Below are 20158 nucleotides of genomic sequence, written 5' to 3' on the forward strand. Positions count from 1 at the left end.
ACACGAGTGTGCACACTATCACCTGAATTCCAACTTATGTTACATGGCACATCAGCTTAATGAATTAATTAATATGCAAATTGGTAAATTGTACTCACATAATTTTCACAGCTGTATTGATTTTATTGTTGTCAGGAAAAGATATTATTGCTTTGAGTCATGAGTGACTGAGCTACCATTTGCTAGCTAGCTGACATTATCCAACATTTTAATAAAAATATTGTAAGTATAAGTAGCTAATATAAGGTACCAACTGAACAGCAGTAAACAGCAGTAAACATTTACACTCAACACAACTTATTTTCTGAGGAAATAGTCACTATTCTTCAAGATTTAAATCTGACACCTGCAGTAAGTTACCCATCTTAATGGAGAAGGCTAACCTCACGAAGAGCTAATGAGAGTTTGAAGGGTCATACGGTAAAGTGTAAATTATTATTAAATTTAGCTAGTGTTAGCTGTCTTGGTTTATGCCATCACTTCGTTCACTTAAATTGGTTTGCTGGCTATAATAATCAGTACAACTAGCTAGCTTAGACATCAAAATGAGCAACGTAAAACGTGTTTACATCAGAACAAGACATGGCTTTGCTACAAAACTATCAAGAGCTTCAGGTCCATGTTGGAAAGTATGTTCACGTTCATGAGACTCAGATTCCATGTACAAAACTGTCAATCACCTCATTAACCACACCCTTTTATTTGTCAAATAACTCCAATAAAACACATTTATCATAAGGAAAAATATTGGGGGAGAGATAAGGGTCAATTGATCTTGTAAATGCAACAGAACACCATTCCTGAAAATAATTTGTGGAGCTGTAACTTAAAATGAAAGACTGCCATCTGTTCCATTCACTAACATGGGAATAGGCGGGTTAGAACTAGAAGGCTTCAGAGACATTTTGGCTAAACTTTTGAATCCCTGGTATGACGTCCACCCTTATATTCTGGATATTGTATACTGTATTAACACGTGCTTTATCTCTACCTAAAAAGAGCGGTGCAGCAGTGCTTTAGTCCTTTAGTCTTTCCAGCTCTCTCAGCTCGTCATCTATATACTCTGCTCAAAGAGATATGGCTGCAAAGCTTCAACTTTCATGATAATAACACTGTCAGTGCCATCATGCTGGTCATCACTAACTAGCCGACCCGAGTCTCTTTGTGATATAAGAGCAGCACACAGCCGCTAACCTCCCACAGGACTAATGAAAAAATACAGCTCCAAACAACAAATTAGCAGCAGAATTGCCAAGAACGTCACAAATACCTCAATATAAGCCATAAACTAAAATTTATTGTGTTTCAGGGTGGAGGTTTCCTTTAAGCTTACAAAGGCTTTATGAACCCAGATCTCTGAACCAAACCACAGCCCAGATCCCTGCCTATCCTCTCATTTATGCACAGTGTCTCTGATAAGATCTTCAGTTGCTCTCCAGTTGTTCACTAATCTCTGCTAAAGTAAGTAAAACCATCTTAACCATGTATTACAAAGAACAAGGGCAAGAAAGCGCGCGTGTGTGTGTGACAGAGAATGAAACCTAAATACTAAAGGGAAAAAGAATTAGGAGTACTAGATGCATTTGGAAGCTTTCAGAGGAATGATGTAATTCTGTAAAAATTTTCCCTCCAAGTCTGAAGGAGAGTTCCTTGGGCATGTCAAGGCTTGAGCAGCCCTACACATACACACCCTTCGTTCCATGGAGCTTACCTGCTGATCTGAAGCGCATTTACCCATGTGGTTATAATGCTCACAATGACTACAGAGTTTAGTGGGACTGATTCTAGACCAGTCTGCAAGAGCACCTTTCACCTGCCTACTAATCCTCCTGCAGTGCACAATCAAAGCCCACGCTGACAAAGGCAGCCATGCTGAAGGAACAGAGCAGCTCACACACTGCTCTGTCTAGCTGTCTCTGTCCAACCCACTTGGCGGCTGATCCAAGAGCATTTTTTTGTCCAAAACCAGGCCATGCTGAATAATTTGCTTGTTAAAGATGAGGCCTAACGTCGTTCCACTGAACTGAAGGCTATGATTTGAGGGGTGGAACTGGTCCTGGATCAGCCGCCATTTACAATACTGAACTCTAACCACACTAATCCATGTGAAAAGGAGAATGAATGCACTGGTTCAGAAAGAGAAAAGAGAAAGACAGAGAGACCATGAATAGTATAAGAGTAGGGCAGTTTGTATATAAGGCACTTAATACCGGTTCACTCAGTCTATGTCCTGCCTCAGACTAGGAAGGCAGAATGGGAACATGTCTAAGACAACCTGAAATCAAAAAAACTTTTTTTTAAAACCTTCATAGTTTATGTGCACAATTTATAAATATCAAGCACTTAGATAAAATTATTTTTCTGTAGTCTTCTCTCAAAATGCAAGGAAGTTTGCCTGCTCTAAAGATCTTCCGATTTTGCAGCACACACACAGAAAAAAGGCATGCCACGTATCAGTCAAACGCTGTCAGATAAAATTAATTTTTCCAATGTGTAAAATCTCCTGATTCTATCTTTAACACACCATACAAAACACAGAATAAATACAAATAAATAAAAACAGAGAATATATATATATATATATATATATATATATATATATATATATATATATATATATATATATATATATATATATATATATAAAAACAGGAATTAAAAGCATGCCAAGCTCTCTTATTCAGTTTTCCATTAAATAACACTGTTTAAATAAGTTGCAACTCCACTGAAATCCTAGGCTTATCTCTTAACCCATCATGCTATTGCTTCATTTCCTGTTCATTTATAGCTTACACTTGTTTGGGCCCGTACACACGCAAAATAACTGACAAACAGGCAGGTCAATCATGTGGAGAAGTTTTGTGATTGGTTGATTTTTTTTCTTACCTGTTGATAACAGAGCCTGATACAGTTACAGAAGCTTTAGCTGTAGAAAATATAAGAGCTGTGAATATGAGCGCCTGATGATTCCCAGGCCTTGGCTGAACTCTCACTAGCACAGTGGTTATGCTTGGCCTCACTCTTCCCCTCTACACTCACGCTTTCTTTCATTTCTTTCTTTTTTTCCCCTCTCTGACTTTCCTGTTGCCATTGAATACTTCAGTAAATTGGAACAATGTCCTTTTCTTTTTGGTAACCTAATCACCGAGACTGTGTGTTCACAGAAAGAAATGCATCTCTTTATACGAGACTGAGTGTGTGAAAGTAAAATCAGAAAGAGAAAGAGACAAACAGACAGAGAGATAGGTTATCTCTAGCTCTAGTTACCTTTGAGGAAAACTCACCTTTCATTCTGTTTGGCCCTGGCCCCTGGCTCTCTCCCTCTATACGTGCGTGTGTGTGTGTGTGTGTGTGTGTGTGTGTGAGTGTGTGCGAGGGTGTGTATTAGAGCACACACAGCATGCTATCTTGCACAGTTCTGGCACAGTCCAAGAGGAAGACTTTCACATTGAATGTGTTGCATGAGTAATGATGGGAGGAGTGCACTGTCCCTGAGATCAAAAAGCAAAATTTTCTCACACATGAAGCGACAACATTTTGACTATCAAACAGAAATTACACATCATGAATATCATACGTAACAGCACAATGATACAAAGCAATTGTTTTATCCACATGTCTAACATCATGAAGACAGCTGGCTATGAAATAACTAGTGTCGAGTGAGTGTGTTAAGCCGTCCCCTGACATTAATCTACCCGGTTAGCAGCTGATGTCTGATCGGGAGAGATTCTTTGTTAAACACATTTTTCATCACATTTTCAATCATTTTATTATTAATCTTAGACTGTGTGGAGCATCTGCCATACAAGGCCCTGTGTATGAGCTGTTACTACAGAAACAATAACATAATAGAACGAGCACATCATTCATGTCACAGCCAGAACTACGGAGTTGTGTGGTTATACAAAAATAATACACATTTTCTAACCAATCAGATTCAAGAATTCAACCATGCTGTGGTATAAGGACATCTGAATAAGATTTTAAGAATACTAGTGACAAGTTTGAGACAGCACCTCATCACAGCTTAATCAAGTAACCTGTTTGTTTCAAATGTTGTAATATAAAATTTGTGCAATATCACCCACTCCTAATTTCAGGAGATAAATATGTTACACAACACCAAGGATTTCTCGATTTAGTCACTAAATTTACATTCTCTGAGCCAAAATGTCTTGATATACGTAGACACTTCTGTCTAAATTGACTGCATGACATGGACCTTGCTTTGTGCACAAAAGCATTGTCATGCTGGAACAGGTTTGGGCCACTTAGTTCCAGTGAAATGAAATTGTAATATCAGACAAAGTCCACCTATACAACTGTTTGATTCCGTCTTTGTGGCAACAGTTTGGGGAAAACCCACATATGGGTGTGATGATCAGGTGTCTGCATACTTTTGGCCATATAGCGTAACTTAATAATACATGGAAAGCTAGTTAGCTAGTTAAGTGCATTAATAGAGACTAAGGAAAACAAGTCCTGGGGAGAGGACGACTCTGATAGAATTGGATAATTACAAAGCCGTACAAAGTTTCTGAAGTAGCATACAAGGTAGGCACAAAGTCAGCAAGTTCTTGTCCAGGGTTTCAGCTGAGATGTGGTGTTATATCCTAGCATCACAAATAAATTATATTGTATGAGTATGACTAGCATCTTTATTTTTTCTCTTTATCGTGTTTAACTGCAAGGTGACTGCATGTAACAGCAGCTTCCTGCTGGACTTGCGTGTTGCGTGTTTCTGATTCTGCAAACATTGTCATCATCATGTAAGTGAATTAATACTCGTATCAAAAATTGTTCTACTGTCAACCAGATTGTGCCTGGGCCGATGTGTGTAGCACAGCAGGCAGTGGGATTCTGAAACGCGTGCTATAGTTACAGCATAGAGGCTTGTGATTTTTTTATCCCTGGACATATAAAGGAACTATTTTTGATTTGCTGGTGATCATGCGGCCTGGACAGACAGAAACTTGTCACTAGACTTAGGGGAGAACCAGTACATTTCAGTTATAAATATTCACATTTATTTACTTCGAATAAATTGAAGACCAAGATCTTTTTCACAACTGACCACACTTGAAATACACTCCCTTAGTGAAATTATGCTGAATCCAGACATCATTGCAAAACTCACAATGTCTAAGGTCTACAACAGCACAAACCCTCAGTGACGTGACCATGGTGTAGTGGTGACTCAGCTGTAACACAGAGCTGCACAAGGCTAATATAGCGTACAGTGGAGAAAAGCTCTACCATGAATCTTTAATTGGTTGCTTGATTCTTCTTGAGTTCTAACCGTACACTGCAAATTTATGATGTGGCTGAAAAACCCACAGCTCCATCTGGTTCAGATCTGCAGCCACTGTACTATTTCACAGAAATCCCCCTCCATCGATTCCACTCCCTGTAAGTGAATATTACTCATTACTGTTCATCTTTTACTACAAAGACTGTTCTTCCTCCTACACACACATACACACACAACCATGCAAAACAAATTTGCCACACACACAGAGTAAAAAGTAAAGCTGACCAGGGCAACGCTGTTCCAAGAGGCAGAGCCAGCATTAACAGTGCCACAAAACCAACAAGCTGAAACGTGAGCGAGCAAGAAAATGGGAGAGCTATACTATACTTCGCTGGTTGTGCTTTCTTTCTGTTTCTCAGTCTCTCTCCGTTTCAATCTAGGTCTCACAGACTGTTACATTCCTGGTCTCTCTCTATCTCTCTCTTGATATTGATCTCTCTTCCTCTGCATCTCAGTCTTCGTCTCTCGCTCTCTCTCTCTCCCTATCTGTCTCGATCATGGTCTCTGTCTGTCTTTGTGGTCCCTCTGTCTTGATTACAGTCTGTTAATCACACAGTCTGTCTCAATCACTGCCTGTCTCCCTTATTCTGTGTTGACCTTGGATCTCTCTCCCTGTGTCTAGATCTCAGTCTTGCACAATCCCTGTGCCTCAATCATGGTCTCTCACTCTGTTTTGATCACAGTCTCCTCTCTCAATCATCATCTCTCTCTGTTGCCATCACAGTCTCTCTGTCTCGATCACTGTCTCTGCCATGATCACAGTTACCCACTCTCTGTTTCCTCAGGGCCTCTCTGTCTCAGTCACGGTCACACTTTCTGTCTTGATCCCTGTTTATTAGTCTGTCTTGATCTCAACCTCTCCATCTAAGTCTCAATCACAGTGTCTGTGTCTCTGTCTCTCTCTCACACACGTGCACACAGTTGTACAGTCTGATTGTGATTTCCACAGAGAAAACCAAAACTTTACATTCCTTATATTTGGTTTTATGCCAAGACAATTACAGTACACTTCGTGAGCAGTTAAAGTAAAACAGTCAGATTTTTTTAATGGTGGAAACTGCTGTGGCATGCCAAAATATGCCACAGAAACTACCATTAAAGGGAGAAGGTACTTCCGTCATGGTTATAACCAAAATATATGCCTCCCACTGCAGAATTTATTGTGCTCCTTTTAACTGAATATACTTAATTTTTTTTTTTTGCTTTACCTCAATATAACTAATCTGAATAAAATCTCAGGTTGAATGTTATACCAGTGGGTCTAGTACAAAAATGGTTACTGGTAAATACACATGGACTGGCTTTTCTTTAGTGTCAGTGACGTTTCTCTGACGGTGCATGACCAGCAACAGGGAATTTTAAAAAAAAATCAAGGGCACTGTTTAGCATCATTCTTCCACTTTCAAACTTGTATTTTTTTTCCCCCAGACTCAGAGATGTCTGCCCAGAGAATTCGATATGTTTGGTAAAATGTGCAAGCTGTTTAGGGAAGATATAGTGACTGATCTGGTATGTCTCAACCTACAATGATTGACTGTATTGCCATTTATCACCATATGCACATGAATACGAAGAAAATCAGCCTTTCCAAAACTTCTGTAAATCCAGCAGAAATTTTTTGTTCGGTTTGGCTTATGCAAACATTCACACAAACCTTTACTAAAAGAGTGGTAAATACAGCCCAATGTATGCACATATAATCGAAAAATGTGAGCTCAGGACCCCTTCTACACTGTTTTGTTTACAGTGCAGACAGCCACATCAACTTACACAGGAAGTCTGGGAGCTGTACACAGTTAGTAATATATTGTAGCAGCTGTAATGAAACATTTTAGTGTCTATACAACAATACATTTTTGGTTTAGGGGAACAGATACTGGACAGTACAATTTTTCCCCCCTGATAATTCTACCAGGACCTATAGAATTCGATCACCTTAAAGGCATAGTAGCTAAACAGATTTGACAATACAATAGATTAATAGAAGTCTGGTCCCTAATAATGTCTGGTTAGTTTCCTGTGTGTGTGTGTCCTCCACCCTTATCTTGGTCATACCACTGTTGAGCCTGACACACTTTTCCATTTCATGTTATGATGACACAGTAATGTGACATACACACACACACACACACACACCAACCACAGAATTCACATGACAGATGAATACATCACTATATTAGCAATGTAGTCATTTATATATAAAAAAAAATAAAAAAAACACACACACACACACACACACACACACACACACACACACACACAAAAAAAAAAAAAAAAAAAAACATTTTAGTTGTATTCTTTACTGTTCCATTGAAATGTAGTCATCTCTAATTCTTGACCTGCTGGCAAACCAGCCTCTGTAAAGTGTGTAGAGCCTATCGCCGCATCTTCTGAAACACCAGCCTTGTCACATTGCAGAGTGTGACAGACTTCCTGCTGTCACCAAATCTCTATCAGTACTGCTTTTTCAAAATGACAAGACAGAAAGAGACATTAGATTAAGCTTTTGTGTGTAAATGCATGTTCACTGTCAGTAGATTGTGTAATGTCGTATTGCAGTAAGCACAATCTGCCTACAGGCTATACTGATAATCCTACTTCCATAAAGCAGACATGCACAACCATAAAGGGATATGTTCCACCCATTTTTCTAACATACAGTTTTTGACTATCCAGCATAGGCCATTCTCTCAGCACTAATTTTTAGAACATTTGCTTTAGTCAGGAGATCGCAAGTTTGAATCTTTACAATGCTACAGCCATCCATGAGAATAACTGGCCACGCTTTCTGGGTGGGAAGGGGGATATTACTCCGTCTCTGTTGATCAGAGCAACACTAATCACTCATGAGCTCGTATATGCCGAACAAGGCAGTTAAGCCTTTCCTCCGAGTGTTCAGCTGCCCTGTGGCACAGCATGAGCAGCAGTTCGAAAAGTTGAGGTGGCTGGCTTCATGTACCTCAGAGGAAGCGCGTGTTAGCTACAAACCAGCGAGGGTGAAGGCTATCACTATATATGGGAGAGCTAGCTACAGGGAGAGAACTGAAAAATGGCCGACCTGGGAGAAAATGGGAAAACAAACAAACAAAGTTTGTAATGATGGTTTTATAGATATGCATCAGGAGATTAAAAAGTCAGATGGTGTGACTAGGGTTTGCATGCGAACAAATTTACAGAGCTCTTCTGATTCCTAACATTATTTTGGTAGGCAACCAATTTCTTCATAATGAGTTACATTCAGAGCTGTAGTTTCAGGTCAGGTTTTTAGTTTCTATTCCAGAGTGGATATTTTTTGCAAACCAGGACCTATTGGAGGCAGAGGTTGCCATATTGAACATCACTGATTGGCTAAATGTAGGTTTTGTAGAATGACTAACCCACCATTTCCAAAAGCATATTTTATATCAAAGGTGGTGCAGCTCGACTAGAATAAAGGAACACTTCCGTAATGTTTTCGTTTTTAAATAAGCACTGAAACAAAATCTTCATGGGAGAGTGTTTTGTACATATGTGGCATGCTGCTTCTGGCAAGGTTTTGAAGCGTAAATTTGTGCCTTGTGAGTCATGACTCCTGCTCAGTTGCATGCCACGTGCACCTGTTTTCAAAAACTACACATTAAGGTCAAATTCATGCCACCAAAGCAATACAGACTTATCTGGCATTGTGTTGCTCTTGCTCAGGTTCATTTTGGGAGTTTTAACTTCCTTAAGAAACCTTGTTGGAAATGTGCCTGAAGTGTCCCCTCCACCTCTGAGACCAAACCTACACCATTGTACACACCTTTATTTGGTTAAATCCTTGTTAATACAGGATGAACACACCTGAAATTGTGTAAGAAAGCAAATGCAAAACAGACTCTAAAGACAATGAATAAAAAGACAAAAGCATAACTGGCCAACTTGCTGATCTATGTAAGAGACTAGAGCATTCAAAACAGAAGCGAGAAGTCAAACAGCAAGAGGAGAATAAAGAGAGATGAATTAGTATTCATACTGGCACCTCCTTCGCCACTAGTCCAGGTGTTTGGACCAAACCCAGAAACTGGTGGAGAGAGGGAGAGGGCGAGAGGGAAAGAGAGAGAAATGGACAGAGAGTGAGAGACAGTAAGAGAGAAAGACAAAGGGAGGGAGAAACACACAGAGAGAGAGAGAGAGAGAGAGAGAGAGAGCGAGAGAGAGAGAGCGAGAGAGAGAGAGAGAATGAGGGCAAAAGACGAGGGCTGAGCTACATTCCACAGGATGGAGCAGAGATAAGGAAATGGAAAAGACAACATAAGAGAGCAACAGTGGAAGTGGAACAGTCTGAACAAGTGCGCCACTTCTGTTTCCTCTCTCTCTCTCTCTCTCACAGAAAAGAAAGGGTGGAGGCAGGGATAGAGAGACATTTGGAAAATGACAAATAGGTGAAAATCAAAGAAATCTGGTGATGGAAAAAGATGACAGAAAGACTCCCAAGAGCAAAGCCAAGTACCTGTTCACAGTTACAGTGTAGACCTAACCCGCGCACACATAGACAAATGCTCACTATCACCACGCCTGTCTGCTCTACGGCAAGTCTGCTGTGTGTGTCTCTGCGTGTGTGTGTCATGGCACTAAAACACTAACACAGCCACCTCATTCCTGATCAGCAGTTCCAAACTTCTGTTTGTCTGCCTCCAGGCCTGAGGACATATTCAGAGGTAGTCTGTATTCTTGGCTGTGCGCACCTACTGTGACAACGCCTGTGTGTGTGTGTGTGTGTGTGTGTGTGTGTGTGTGTGTGTGTGTGTGTGTGCACACATGTAAGGCCAGGCTTTTATGTGGCTTTAGGGTGGGCCTAGCAAATTTGCTCAAGTGGATAGAGCGGGCAGAGTTAAGAATAGATCAGGTGTAGTTCTGCCATTGTGGGCTCTACCATGATGAGCGAGATGATAGGTACATACATACATACATACATAAATCCACACACATTTATCTTACATTTATCTTGTGAGGACATTCCATTCACAATTATTAATAAAGCTAATTAATGCTATGCCTACAACTAAACTAAACCCTAGGAAACAAATAGAACTCGATGCCAACCGCATTGATGGGGATACCTCTGCTGCCAACTAGTTTTTCTTGTTACTAATTTGTATGCCTGAAACACCCTTAAAATGTACTTCAAACAAGAAGGAAGCTATTGAAAAATACACTCCTGGGCAAAAAAAAAAATTGGCAAATTATTAAGCTTTTAATGGTCTTAAAAACAAATCATTAGTCAGGAAATTAGCAAGAATTAAACAAATACTGTAGATCTCTCCCTGCTCTATCAATCCTGGTTCCATTTATGAGCTTGTTATCAGGCCCTTAATGGGCTGCATCAGGTGTGGCAGATCACCAAATAATGACTACACTTTGAGAGAGAAAAAAAAAACATCCCAGAAGATATTTTTGGAAACTTTTGTACACCCAGACATGTGTTAGTTTGAACTTTACATCAAGCATTTTAATCATTATCATGATTTTACCTTTGCATACAAGAAGACTTTGACCATTGAATTTCCCTGTTTATAGCTTTTCCCCCCAAACAGTTCACTGCAGCAAAAAACGAGCAAATGGTGGCACAGGAGATCTCAGGAGTGCATTTGTTTAATTCTTGCTAATTTTCTGATCAATGATTTGTTGTTAAGACTATTAAAAGCTTAATATTTTGCCATTTTGGGCTTGGCCCATTTTTTTTGCCCAGGAGTATACTATTTCAGTCATTTGAACTTTTTGTGACCTTGACCCTGTTTGGGTGACTTCCAAAGTCTAATCAGTTAATCTGATGGTTAAGAAGATAATTCCATATAAATCCTACAAACATTCAACCACTCATTCTTGAGAGATCACACTAAAGAGAAGCTCTGAGAGACAGACAACCAGAAAACATAATGCCTCGTTGGCTCTTTTTGTTTTTAAATAAAAGCTTCTTCATTTGGGCCCCCAAAATATAAAAACATGCTCATGCACAGGCACACACACACTTTTCTCTAAACAGGAAGAATACATTTTACACAACCTTTATCTTGCTAATTATAAATGCTGAAATTGAATGAAATGCCAGCAGCCTGTTGAGCTGGCTGGCTGGTGCTGTGTGTGTGTGTGTGTGTAAAAGAGTGCACAAGAGATCACAGATATGGATCAAAGCCAAAAAGGAAAGAGACCAAACAGTGGGATAGACATATCTGCAAGTGTTTTTATACGGTATGCAACCCAGAGGGATCTGTAGAGTCATTAACTGAAATGAGATTGTACATTAACACTAACCCAGGACTCACCCTCTGTACTGAAATGCTGGTTCGGTATTCAACGATGCATTTCAAGTTTTGCCCGAGAGTTGTGTTGACTGAGTCAACATGCATCACACACTTGGACCCAGGACACAAATCATCTTAAAGGACACTGCCATTATGATTCTGATGGGTCGCACTGTACAAAGTTAACAATGTTGATATAGGATCAGTATCAAAGACTGAAGAGACTGAAATCAGCACTGTATCATAAAGAAAAAAATGTGATCAGTGCATCTTTACTGACAAGTTCCAACACAGATCTTGCATCTCTCTTCTCTCAGCAACAGACAGTTCGCTGGTAGTAGGTCCAGTTACAGCAAGTCAGTATCAGATCAGTATCAGGTATTGAATGGTAACAATATCTTGTACCACAGCATTGTTGAATTCTCAATTCTGACTGGCCAAATGATGCTGATTAGTTTTGTGTAACAGCAGTTCTGCCAGTAGTTCTGGCTACGAGTATCAGCACATTGAAACTGTCAAAGAGGTAAAACTGTAACTAAGTTACAGTTACTTCAGGCTGGAGGGATTTCCTGTCGGGAGGTTTCTTAGTAACATGACAAGCAGCACTTTTGTGTTATTACCTTCAAGAGACATAAAAAAAAAAAAACAAAGACTGTTGAAGGAATTACTGTTTATAGCTGCTATAATGTAAGCGACAACAGGAACTAACTTAGTGCATGGACATTCCACAACTGCACAATATCATAAAACATATGATATGTTGTTCTGTAATATATAAAAAAATTTGAAAATGGTATACAGAGGAACAAAACAGTGTGTGCTGTTATAGGAAACTAATCAACTTCAGGACGGTAACAGATCACACCACCCCACTGTTGACTATTTTCCTATAACAACACACACCACCTTGTTTTATTCCCTACAAATACTTTTAATTTAAATGGGAGTGGTGCATCACTAACATAAACTCACAGCTCCAATACTCCAAAGCACATCAGATAAACCACTAAGACACATTCCTGACACAGTCCCTGAATACCCCCAGAAACTCCACCTTTTTGTTGAATGCTGTTATAGCTCCCTGCACATTTATCTAGATTTTATACCTCTTTCTCGGGTGTGTTGTTCCTGGAATAGAAAGCAATTTGTTAAAATCTTGTTTACATTATATCAATAGAACACATAGCGCTAACCATACAAACTACCACATTAACTCAGAATCCAGCCTCTCATCAAATTACTTTCTAGTTTTGAATCACTACACTTTCAACATGCATCAAGTGCACCTTGAGTCATTTCAGGACTAGGAAGCAAGCGCTCTCTAACTTTAAAATGTGCACACTCAAATAGCTCAGTCTCAGGAACACAGTGTGGTTAGATGAAAAATACAGAAACACTTTCCACTCTGTAAATTAATAACAATTTTCCCTTCCTTATATATAAAAATGTAATCCATTTAAATGACCCACAGCCACGTAGACTGTATCAACAATTCAAATTATTCCAAGCCTCCCTGTATAATATTTAACAGAGAGCTTTACTTTCATCTCAGTACTGCTTTCCACACATCTACACACAATCTCAGATTGAGGTAATATCTGAAGAAAAAAAAAAAAAGCGGTAATAACAGAAGCCAAATTGCCTGATCCCACAGTAAACTGTGTTTCCACTACATAGTTAAACAATGAACTCCTGGAACATTTAACAGAGAGAGTGAGAGTAAGTGAGAGTATCATTGTGCTGGTTTTGTAATTCATTATAGGCAAAACTCAATTTGCCAATTTGTAGGCATGTCCAAAAGCAGACTAAAGAATAGGCATATTTAAAGATGTCTGAATGACCTTTGACTAATTAATGCTGGCTAGCTGTATTTAAATGATTATATTCTTTTTAGAGATGGGCATTTGCTGTATTTTCAACTGAATACATCTGAATTTCTTTTTTAAAGAATTCAAAACATCTTGCCTCAAGGTGTCTATCTGGCTTTGTTCTGGTTTGAGACACTTTTTGCACCATTGGATATGCTACTTGGGCACTTTCTAAAAGACCTGTGTTTTGTGCTATTCTGCTTCTGTCTGTAGTTTTATCTTGACAGTCCTCTTAATATGACCATCATGGCCTTTTTGTAAAATTCCTGGAATGGTTAGTACATTTAGGAGTACAGTACTCGTTATCTCAGCTACCTGCCAACACCAGAGCTGCTGAGGTTTTAAAGACTATTTTAGACATTATCTAGGCCTTATGGACTTTAAGCCTCCACACTGATTTTGCCAAAAATATTCACTAAAGTACGACCAAACATTATCCCAGGCTACTTATATATACTAGCTGTGCAGCTAGCATGCACTGGGACTTGTACCAACATCTTGCTTGTTAGCCTGCATTCAAATGCCACTAAATCTTTTCAGAGCAAACATAACTGATGATGAAACAGTGTTTACAGCATATCAAACTAAGAGACTGAGAAGTAGACATGCTACATGATGCACAAAAACCCAACTCTCATGTTGTGACAAGAACTCTCCCTGTTTCACAATATCAGAGAGAACAAATTGAGTGCAGAAGAGCTGCAATTCATCAGCTGTGTAAGGAGGTGACTAAGATGATGTTCATTATGGGGAGTAAAGCAGAGCCATCCTTAAACCCCACCCTATTAACACATTATCATGTTGTAAACACTTCATCTCAGGCGGGCTTAAGCTGATCCCTGTGAGGAGAAAACTGAAGTATCAACCTACTGTGCTCCAAAAGGTGCTTTACACAGATTTAATATACAGTTGCCCCTGAAGTACATCAGAATAATAGTTTTGTCAACAAAAACATTTGATCAAAGATGCTCTTATGCCACAAATGTTCTGTTTAATAAAAGACAACAATTGTGGTATACACTTTTGTTTATAAAGAAGGACATGTGGTATGTTTTATCCATTTATAGTTATGTTTACTGTTGTGGAACATCCCCACACAAGTTAGATTGTTGTATCACTTACGTTATAACAGCTATAAATAGTCCTTTCCTCGCCAATTTCTCCTTTTCCTCTCGCAAAGTCAATTAAAAAAAAAAACACAGCTTGTTATCAAGAAACCCGAAAAGCGCAACCTCCTCTGTCCTGAAGACTTTCCTGACCTTTACAAAGTGCTGACACTCCTTCCATAAATCTTCAGTAAATGTTGTCTTATAGAGTTTCACAATAATTGAACCTTAAATTTTGTGAAGCATCCACCATACAAATCCCTGTGAATGGGCTGTCACTACGATAACATAGTAGACCGAGTGCGTTAATACAAACCTTTGATTTGAATGACAGCTGGCACTACTGTCAGACTTGTGCTGTTTTAGAAAATTAATCTTCTGACCAATCAGATTTGAGAATTCATGAGATCTTTGATATAATATCAATACTGCAATAAATGACATCACATTATTTTTTTTACAACACCAACTGACTCTACTGGTACTCACAGTAAAATACACCGGATTAAATTAATTTATGACTTTAGCAGGTTTTTGGAGCCAACCGAAATCCCTTAAATCAACGAACATAAAAAGGTCTCAAGTATCATGATATTTTTGCCATACTGGCCACTCCTACCCGCAACCTGTTTATACGAGAGCACACAGAGAATGGTGTTTTTCATACTTCCGTCCCTGAAAAGATGAGACGGAAAGATGGTGAGAAAGTATGTGAGGCACATCTGCCAAGTCCTACCATACACACAAAGCACAATGAGACACAAACACTATAGCCACACCTGTTTGTAGTGTGGAATGCCTGCTCCAGGTGCAGGTACCTGCTTGTAGTTTGGCACCATATACCCACTGCTGCCTTTGGTAACTCTTCCAACCGTCGGGGACAAACAGCAACCAGAGTTGATCATTAACAGCCAAAGTGTTTTTAAAAAAAAAAAAAAAAAAAAAAAAAAAAAAAAAAAAAAAAAAAAAAACTTGCACAACCATGTAATGTGAGCAAGAACAGAGTTGTTCAGTTGTAACAGAGAGGAAAATTCCATCAGGGCAGGAGAAGTACAATACAGGGCCTTCCATCAACAGGAGGTGTGGCAGAGTGAATCCGCCATGTGCTTCACTCTGAATATGTTACTATATTACAGTGCACTTTATGTTCAAGATGTCTTTGGGAAATGTGAGGGAAATAGAAATAGGAGGATAATGAATGTACTGACAGATCCACTCATCACTTAAGAATAATCTTATGATTCCTCCTGACACTTCATCCTAAATACACCAGCACACAAGCATTCTACGAATCAAGCATGATGGACAGACAGACAAATTTCCATATGAGCGGAAGAAAGAGACTTGAATTTAGGGGTGGGACGTATGACAAAAATTTCATAGCATGATAAGATACATGATAGCAGTGATACATGATGTGCATTACAATGTTGGTTTACAAACAACTGCCAGCAAAACAGTAGCGCTGTATTTAAAAAAAAAAAAAAAATTGTTAGTTTTATTTAATGTCTACAAAAAATAAACACAAAAAGGGGGAAAAAAAACTGTAAACATTAACATACTGAAATTTTGAACATTCTAAATTTTAAAGCTTCAAAACGGTACAAAACTTTCAGATCGGCTGATTGAAAAGTAATTGCTATATTAAAAAATAAAATGTTGTAAAAGTGTCATTTATCACAATATTAATATTATATTATCATATTGTCCAGCCCTAACTGAATAATCAAATGTTTTTGTTTTGTTAGGTTTAGTATAAAACTTTCCTGCTTACCCGTATTGGTGCGCTAGAGAAGCGTATCTTCCTCCTGGGTGAACATTCTTCATCCTCTGAGAGACCAGTAATTTCATCATACTCCTCATAGTCCTGATTATCATCTTCCTCTTCCTCCTCCTCTTCTTCCTTCTGAGCAGGCCCCGTCTCTTTATCATCCACAAATGCTGCATTTTCAAAGCTATAAAACACTGGCGATGTCTTTCCACATTCATCCTCATCATCTTGCTCACTCTCTTCCTCTTCCTCCTCTTCTTCATCACACTGTTTGTCACTCTCCTGCTTTGCCAGCTCCGCTCTCTGCTCCTCCAGTTGTCCCTCCTGTGAGTCAGAAACTGCCTTTTCCTGCTGCTTGACCTCTGTGACCTTCTGAAGGTCATCTTGAGATGATGGAATTGAAGCTACTCTGGTCAGACCTCCTCTCTGCGCGTCTGGACTGAGCTCCCTTTTGAGCTTAAGCTCTTCAAATACACAGTCCTCCTCATTCTCCTCGCTTTCTGACGATTCATTCTGGACCCTGACTAGCTCTGCACGGACCATTCCTACCCCAGTAGGATCCAAGCTCGGCGGGGACTGAGGAGGTAACGTGTCTCCAGATGAACTCCGTGATGTAACGGACTCGCGCTTAGCCACCTCTGGACCCTTGACTCTGTTGTAAAAGCTGCTGATAAAAGCTGAAGGCTTTTGATCCCTGGGAGTAACAGTGGGTTTGGTTCCCTCAGTGCCTGTGAGAGATTTATTAAAACCATCGGCTGATGAGGATGGATGTCTTGAAGTGGGGACGCAGGTCTCATCACCGCCTTTTGTGGTAGGGGAGGTGGGCTTAGAAGACGTTTGAGAGCTAGATCTTGATTCCAAGTCACTGGTTGGTGAAGTCGGAGAGTGAACTGGTTTGGAATGATTACTGGGGGAGGTCGGTTTCTGGAAGTGGTCATTAAAAGGTGAAGTTGGTTTGTGAGCGGTGTCTCGTACAGGAGACATAGGTCCTGATCTTTCCGCAGGACTACAAACCTTCTCTGGTGTTTTAGCTGATGTTCTTGCTGATTCTTCAATATCGCCATCTGCAATGAAATTCTCCAGTCTTCTCGATATAGGTCCTGCATTTAACAATCGATTGACCTGCTTCGAGTCATCAGCATCCTTACTTTCCGGCGAAGCAGGGCCGCGATCTGTTTTAATAATGCTGCTGTTGCTATTTTCAGATGACCCTCCAGGTTTCCTGCTTGCTCTCCTTTCTTCACACACATTACCCTGGGAGAGGCGTCCAGAGGCCCTGCCTGGGGCCTGCCTCTCTACTGTAGTCTGTTCCTTTATACCCCTCTCAAATAGTTTTCTAGTCACAGAAAACTTCTCCGCCAAGGCCGCTTTGTCAATCTCAGGGTCCTCCCCTTTCGGGATCCTGTCGTTCTGAGGATCCAAGGTGGTGGGGCTGGTTTTGTGCGTGCCACTACCTGGGAATTTCGGTGGCGAGGAGATCTGAGGCGCGTCTGCCTTGGTGGTGGCTTTTCCCTCCTGGTTCTCCTGCTGCTGCTGGCTGTCCATCTGTAGGAAAATGTTCTTGATCTTGTTGACGCGGTTGCCAAAGTTTCGTCCCCTGGCTACGTCCTCGCGCGGCTCACCGGAGGAGCCATTAGCACACGACTTGGACGCGATGTCGGACTTGGCTCCGTCAAAGGAGCACTTGATGGCGTGGAAGTCCGTCTTGTACGCGTTTCTGTGAGGAGACGCGCTCCTCAGAGTCCTCTCGCCTTTGCTCTCGGTTTTGATCATTTTTCACACACGTTCCCTAGTGATCTGAAGGAGTCCAAACGCAGATCCAGATTGGGATTAGTAGCTGTAGCTGATGCGTTTTTATCCTACTCGCACGAAGCCATCAAGTCCTGAGTTTCTCCGGGGCATTGTTTCAGACCAAGCAGGCGGCGGACATCTGCAAAAAGAGGCCAATTCCCTGTAGATGGAGGAACAGTGTCACATAACTTGTGTGCTAACTCCTAGCTCCTAGTCACTTTTGTAGTCCATTGTTAAAACAGTGCAGTCCTACAGTCTGGCTATGCTAGCGACATTATCATCAAGCAGGCTAAGTTTCGTTCACATTCATACTTAACCTCAACTCAGAGCATCACTGTTGTTGTTATTATTATTATTAGCACACCGTCCACTTGCGTTATTGTTTACGTTTTCCTTGTTTAATAACGTGTGTTTATATTTATATACAAACTATGGATATATACAAGCTACGGCTGAGAAGTTAGACCCTGTAAACAATGGCCTTTTTAAACACAGAATCTCAGCGGGAATCTCTTTCTTAGCCGGCGTGAAGAGCCACAAGGTTTTTTGAAGTGGAGTCACGCAGGAAAAGCCAAGTCGGAAATCTCCACAAAAAAAAAAACTCCACGGGCCTCACACACACACACAGTCACACACACTCTCACAAACTCTCACACACTTTTACCTTCAGCATAGGTGCTTTGTTCCGGAATGCCGGTCGACTTTTTCCCGGTGTTCCCGGTGTAACCCACACTTTCAAACTTGTCATTTCTTCCCCGCCATCGTTCTCCCTTCCTCCTCTCTCCTGCCTTTTTCCCTCCTTGAAAACTCCAGACCTGTCGCTGCTCCGACGCCGCTCGTGCTCGTGAGTAGCGCGCGTGCAACACACTCAGAGGCGGGCGCGTGGGCGCGTGCACGCTCGCATTCCAGGACCGCTTGTAAAATTCCAAACCAACAACACCCCCCAACCCCCCCCCCCCCCCCCCCAACCCCCCAACCCTGCCCGAGCGCGCGCCGGGAGAGCGGAAACGGTATGGGGGGAAAAATCAGTTCTCTTTTACTTCTATAGCTCAACAAGTGTCCGGGGAAAAGTGCACCAGTGATAATATGCTGCGTGTCTAACTTCTACAGGCTCAAACACCAAAGTGGTGTGTTCAGTTATGGAGGCAAAGAGGCGGCAAGAACTTACTAAAGGGTGGCATCGCCTACTTATACAAAGCTGCATTTATACAATACCTGATTTGTTTCTTGAATGAATAGCCACAAAATGGCGTTATTGTGTTGACTTTATGGTTGCTTTACAGTTCCACATTCATTCATTCAGTCGTTCATTCATTTATTCATTCATCTTCAGTAGCTGCTTTATCCTGGGCAGGTTTGCAGTGGATCTGCAGCAAAACTCCAACACAAGCTGGATAATATTCACCCTAGCATTCACCCCAGTCTATACTGTACACATTCACCAGTGTGCACACATATTCACGTGCTCATCCACACGTAGGGGTAATTTAGCATAGCCTGCATGTTTATGGGAGGTGGGAGGAAACCAGAGAACCCAGAGGAAACCCACACAGACATAGGGAAAACACACACAGAACACACCCTACACAGAGACAAACCTGAGCTCAGGATTGAAACAAGTTCCCTTGAATGAAATGAAAGAACAACCTGTACAGTAAATTCATTGATTCAGAATTGTTCTTTTTTTTTTTTTTTGCAAATATTTGCTCCAATATTTGAATACAAGCTGAATGTAATAATTCATGTACTATCTACTCTTATCATGCCATGCTGGCAGACTTAGCTTAACAGTTCATCCATAACATTTTGTAAATTGTAGTTTGAGACCAAATGTGTTTCTTTAGGATCCCATCGTTTCCTTCTATATTAACGGATGTATAATGCACCAACACACAAGTTCAGTTTGAGTGTGTGTGTGTGTGTATGTGCATTTGTGTGTGTCCCAGTATCTCAAAAGCAAGTGGGTCACAGTTGCAGGGGTGATGTGGCAGTTGGAGTCTTTAGTAACCTCCACCCCTGCATTCCCACATGTCTGACTTTTATTT

At 40.5% G+C, this 20158-nt stretch overlaps 1 protein-coding gene across 4 annotated transcripts in view; it reads right to left on the minus strand.

The window, feature by feature from the left end:
- The window catches only part of ppp1r9ala (protein phosphatase 1 regulatory subunit 9A-like A), a 33172-nt gene extending 14156 nt beyond the window's left edge, over positions 1–19016 (minus strand). For 3 of the 4 annotated variants that reach the window (XM_026912998.3, XM_026912997.3, XM_026912996.3), the window contains exons 1-2: positions 18778–19016; positions 16326–18273 (exon numbers count right to left, since the gene is read on the minus strand). In XM_026912998.3, coding sequence (XP_026768799.2) covers positions 16326–18095 — 1770 coding nt within the window. In that variant the 5' untranslated portion in view covers positions 18096–18273; positions 18778–19016. The remainder of the gene's footprint in view (positions 1–16325; positions 18274–18777) is intronic. The other variant, XM_034304897.2, reaches the window with a different exon arrangement.
- Positions 19017–20158: the final 1142 nt, after the last annotated feature.

Source organism: Pangasianodon hypophthalmus, chromosome 5 (genome assembly GCF_027358585.1).
Source record: "Pangasianodon hypophthalmus isolate fPanHyp1 chromosome 5, fPanHyp1.pri, whole genome shotgun sequence".
In the NCBI taxonomy this organism is placed as follows: Eukaryota; Metazoa; Chordata; class Actinopteri; order Siluriformes; family Pangasiidae; genus Pangasianodon; species Pangasianodon hypophthalmus.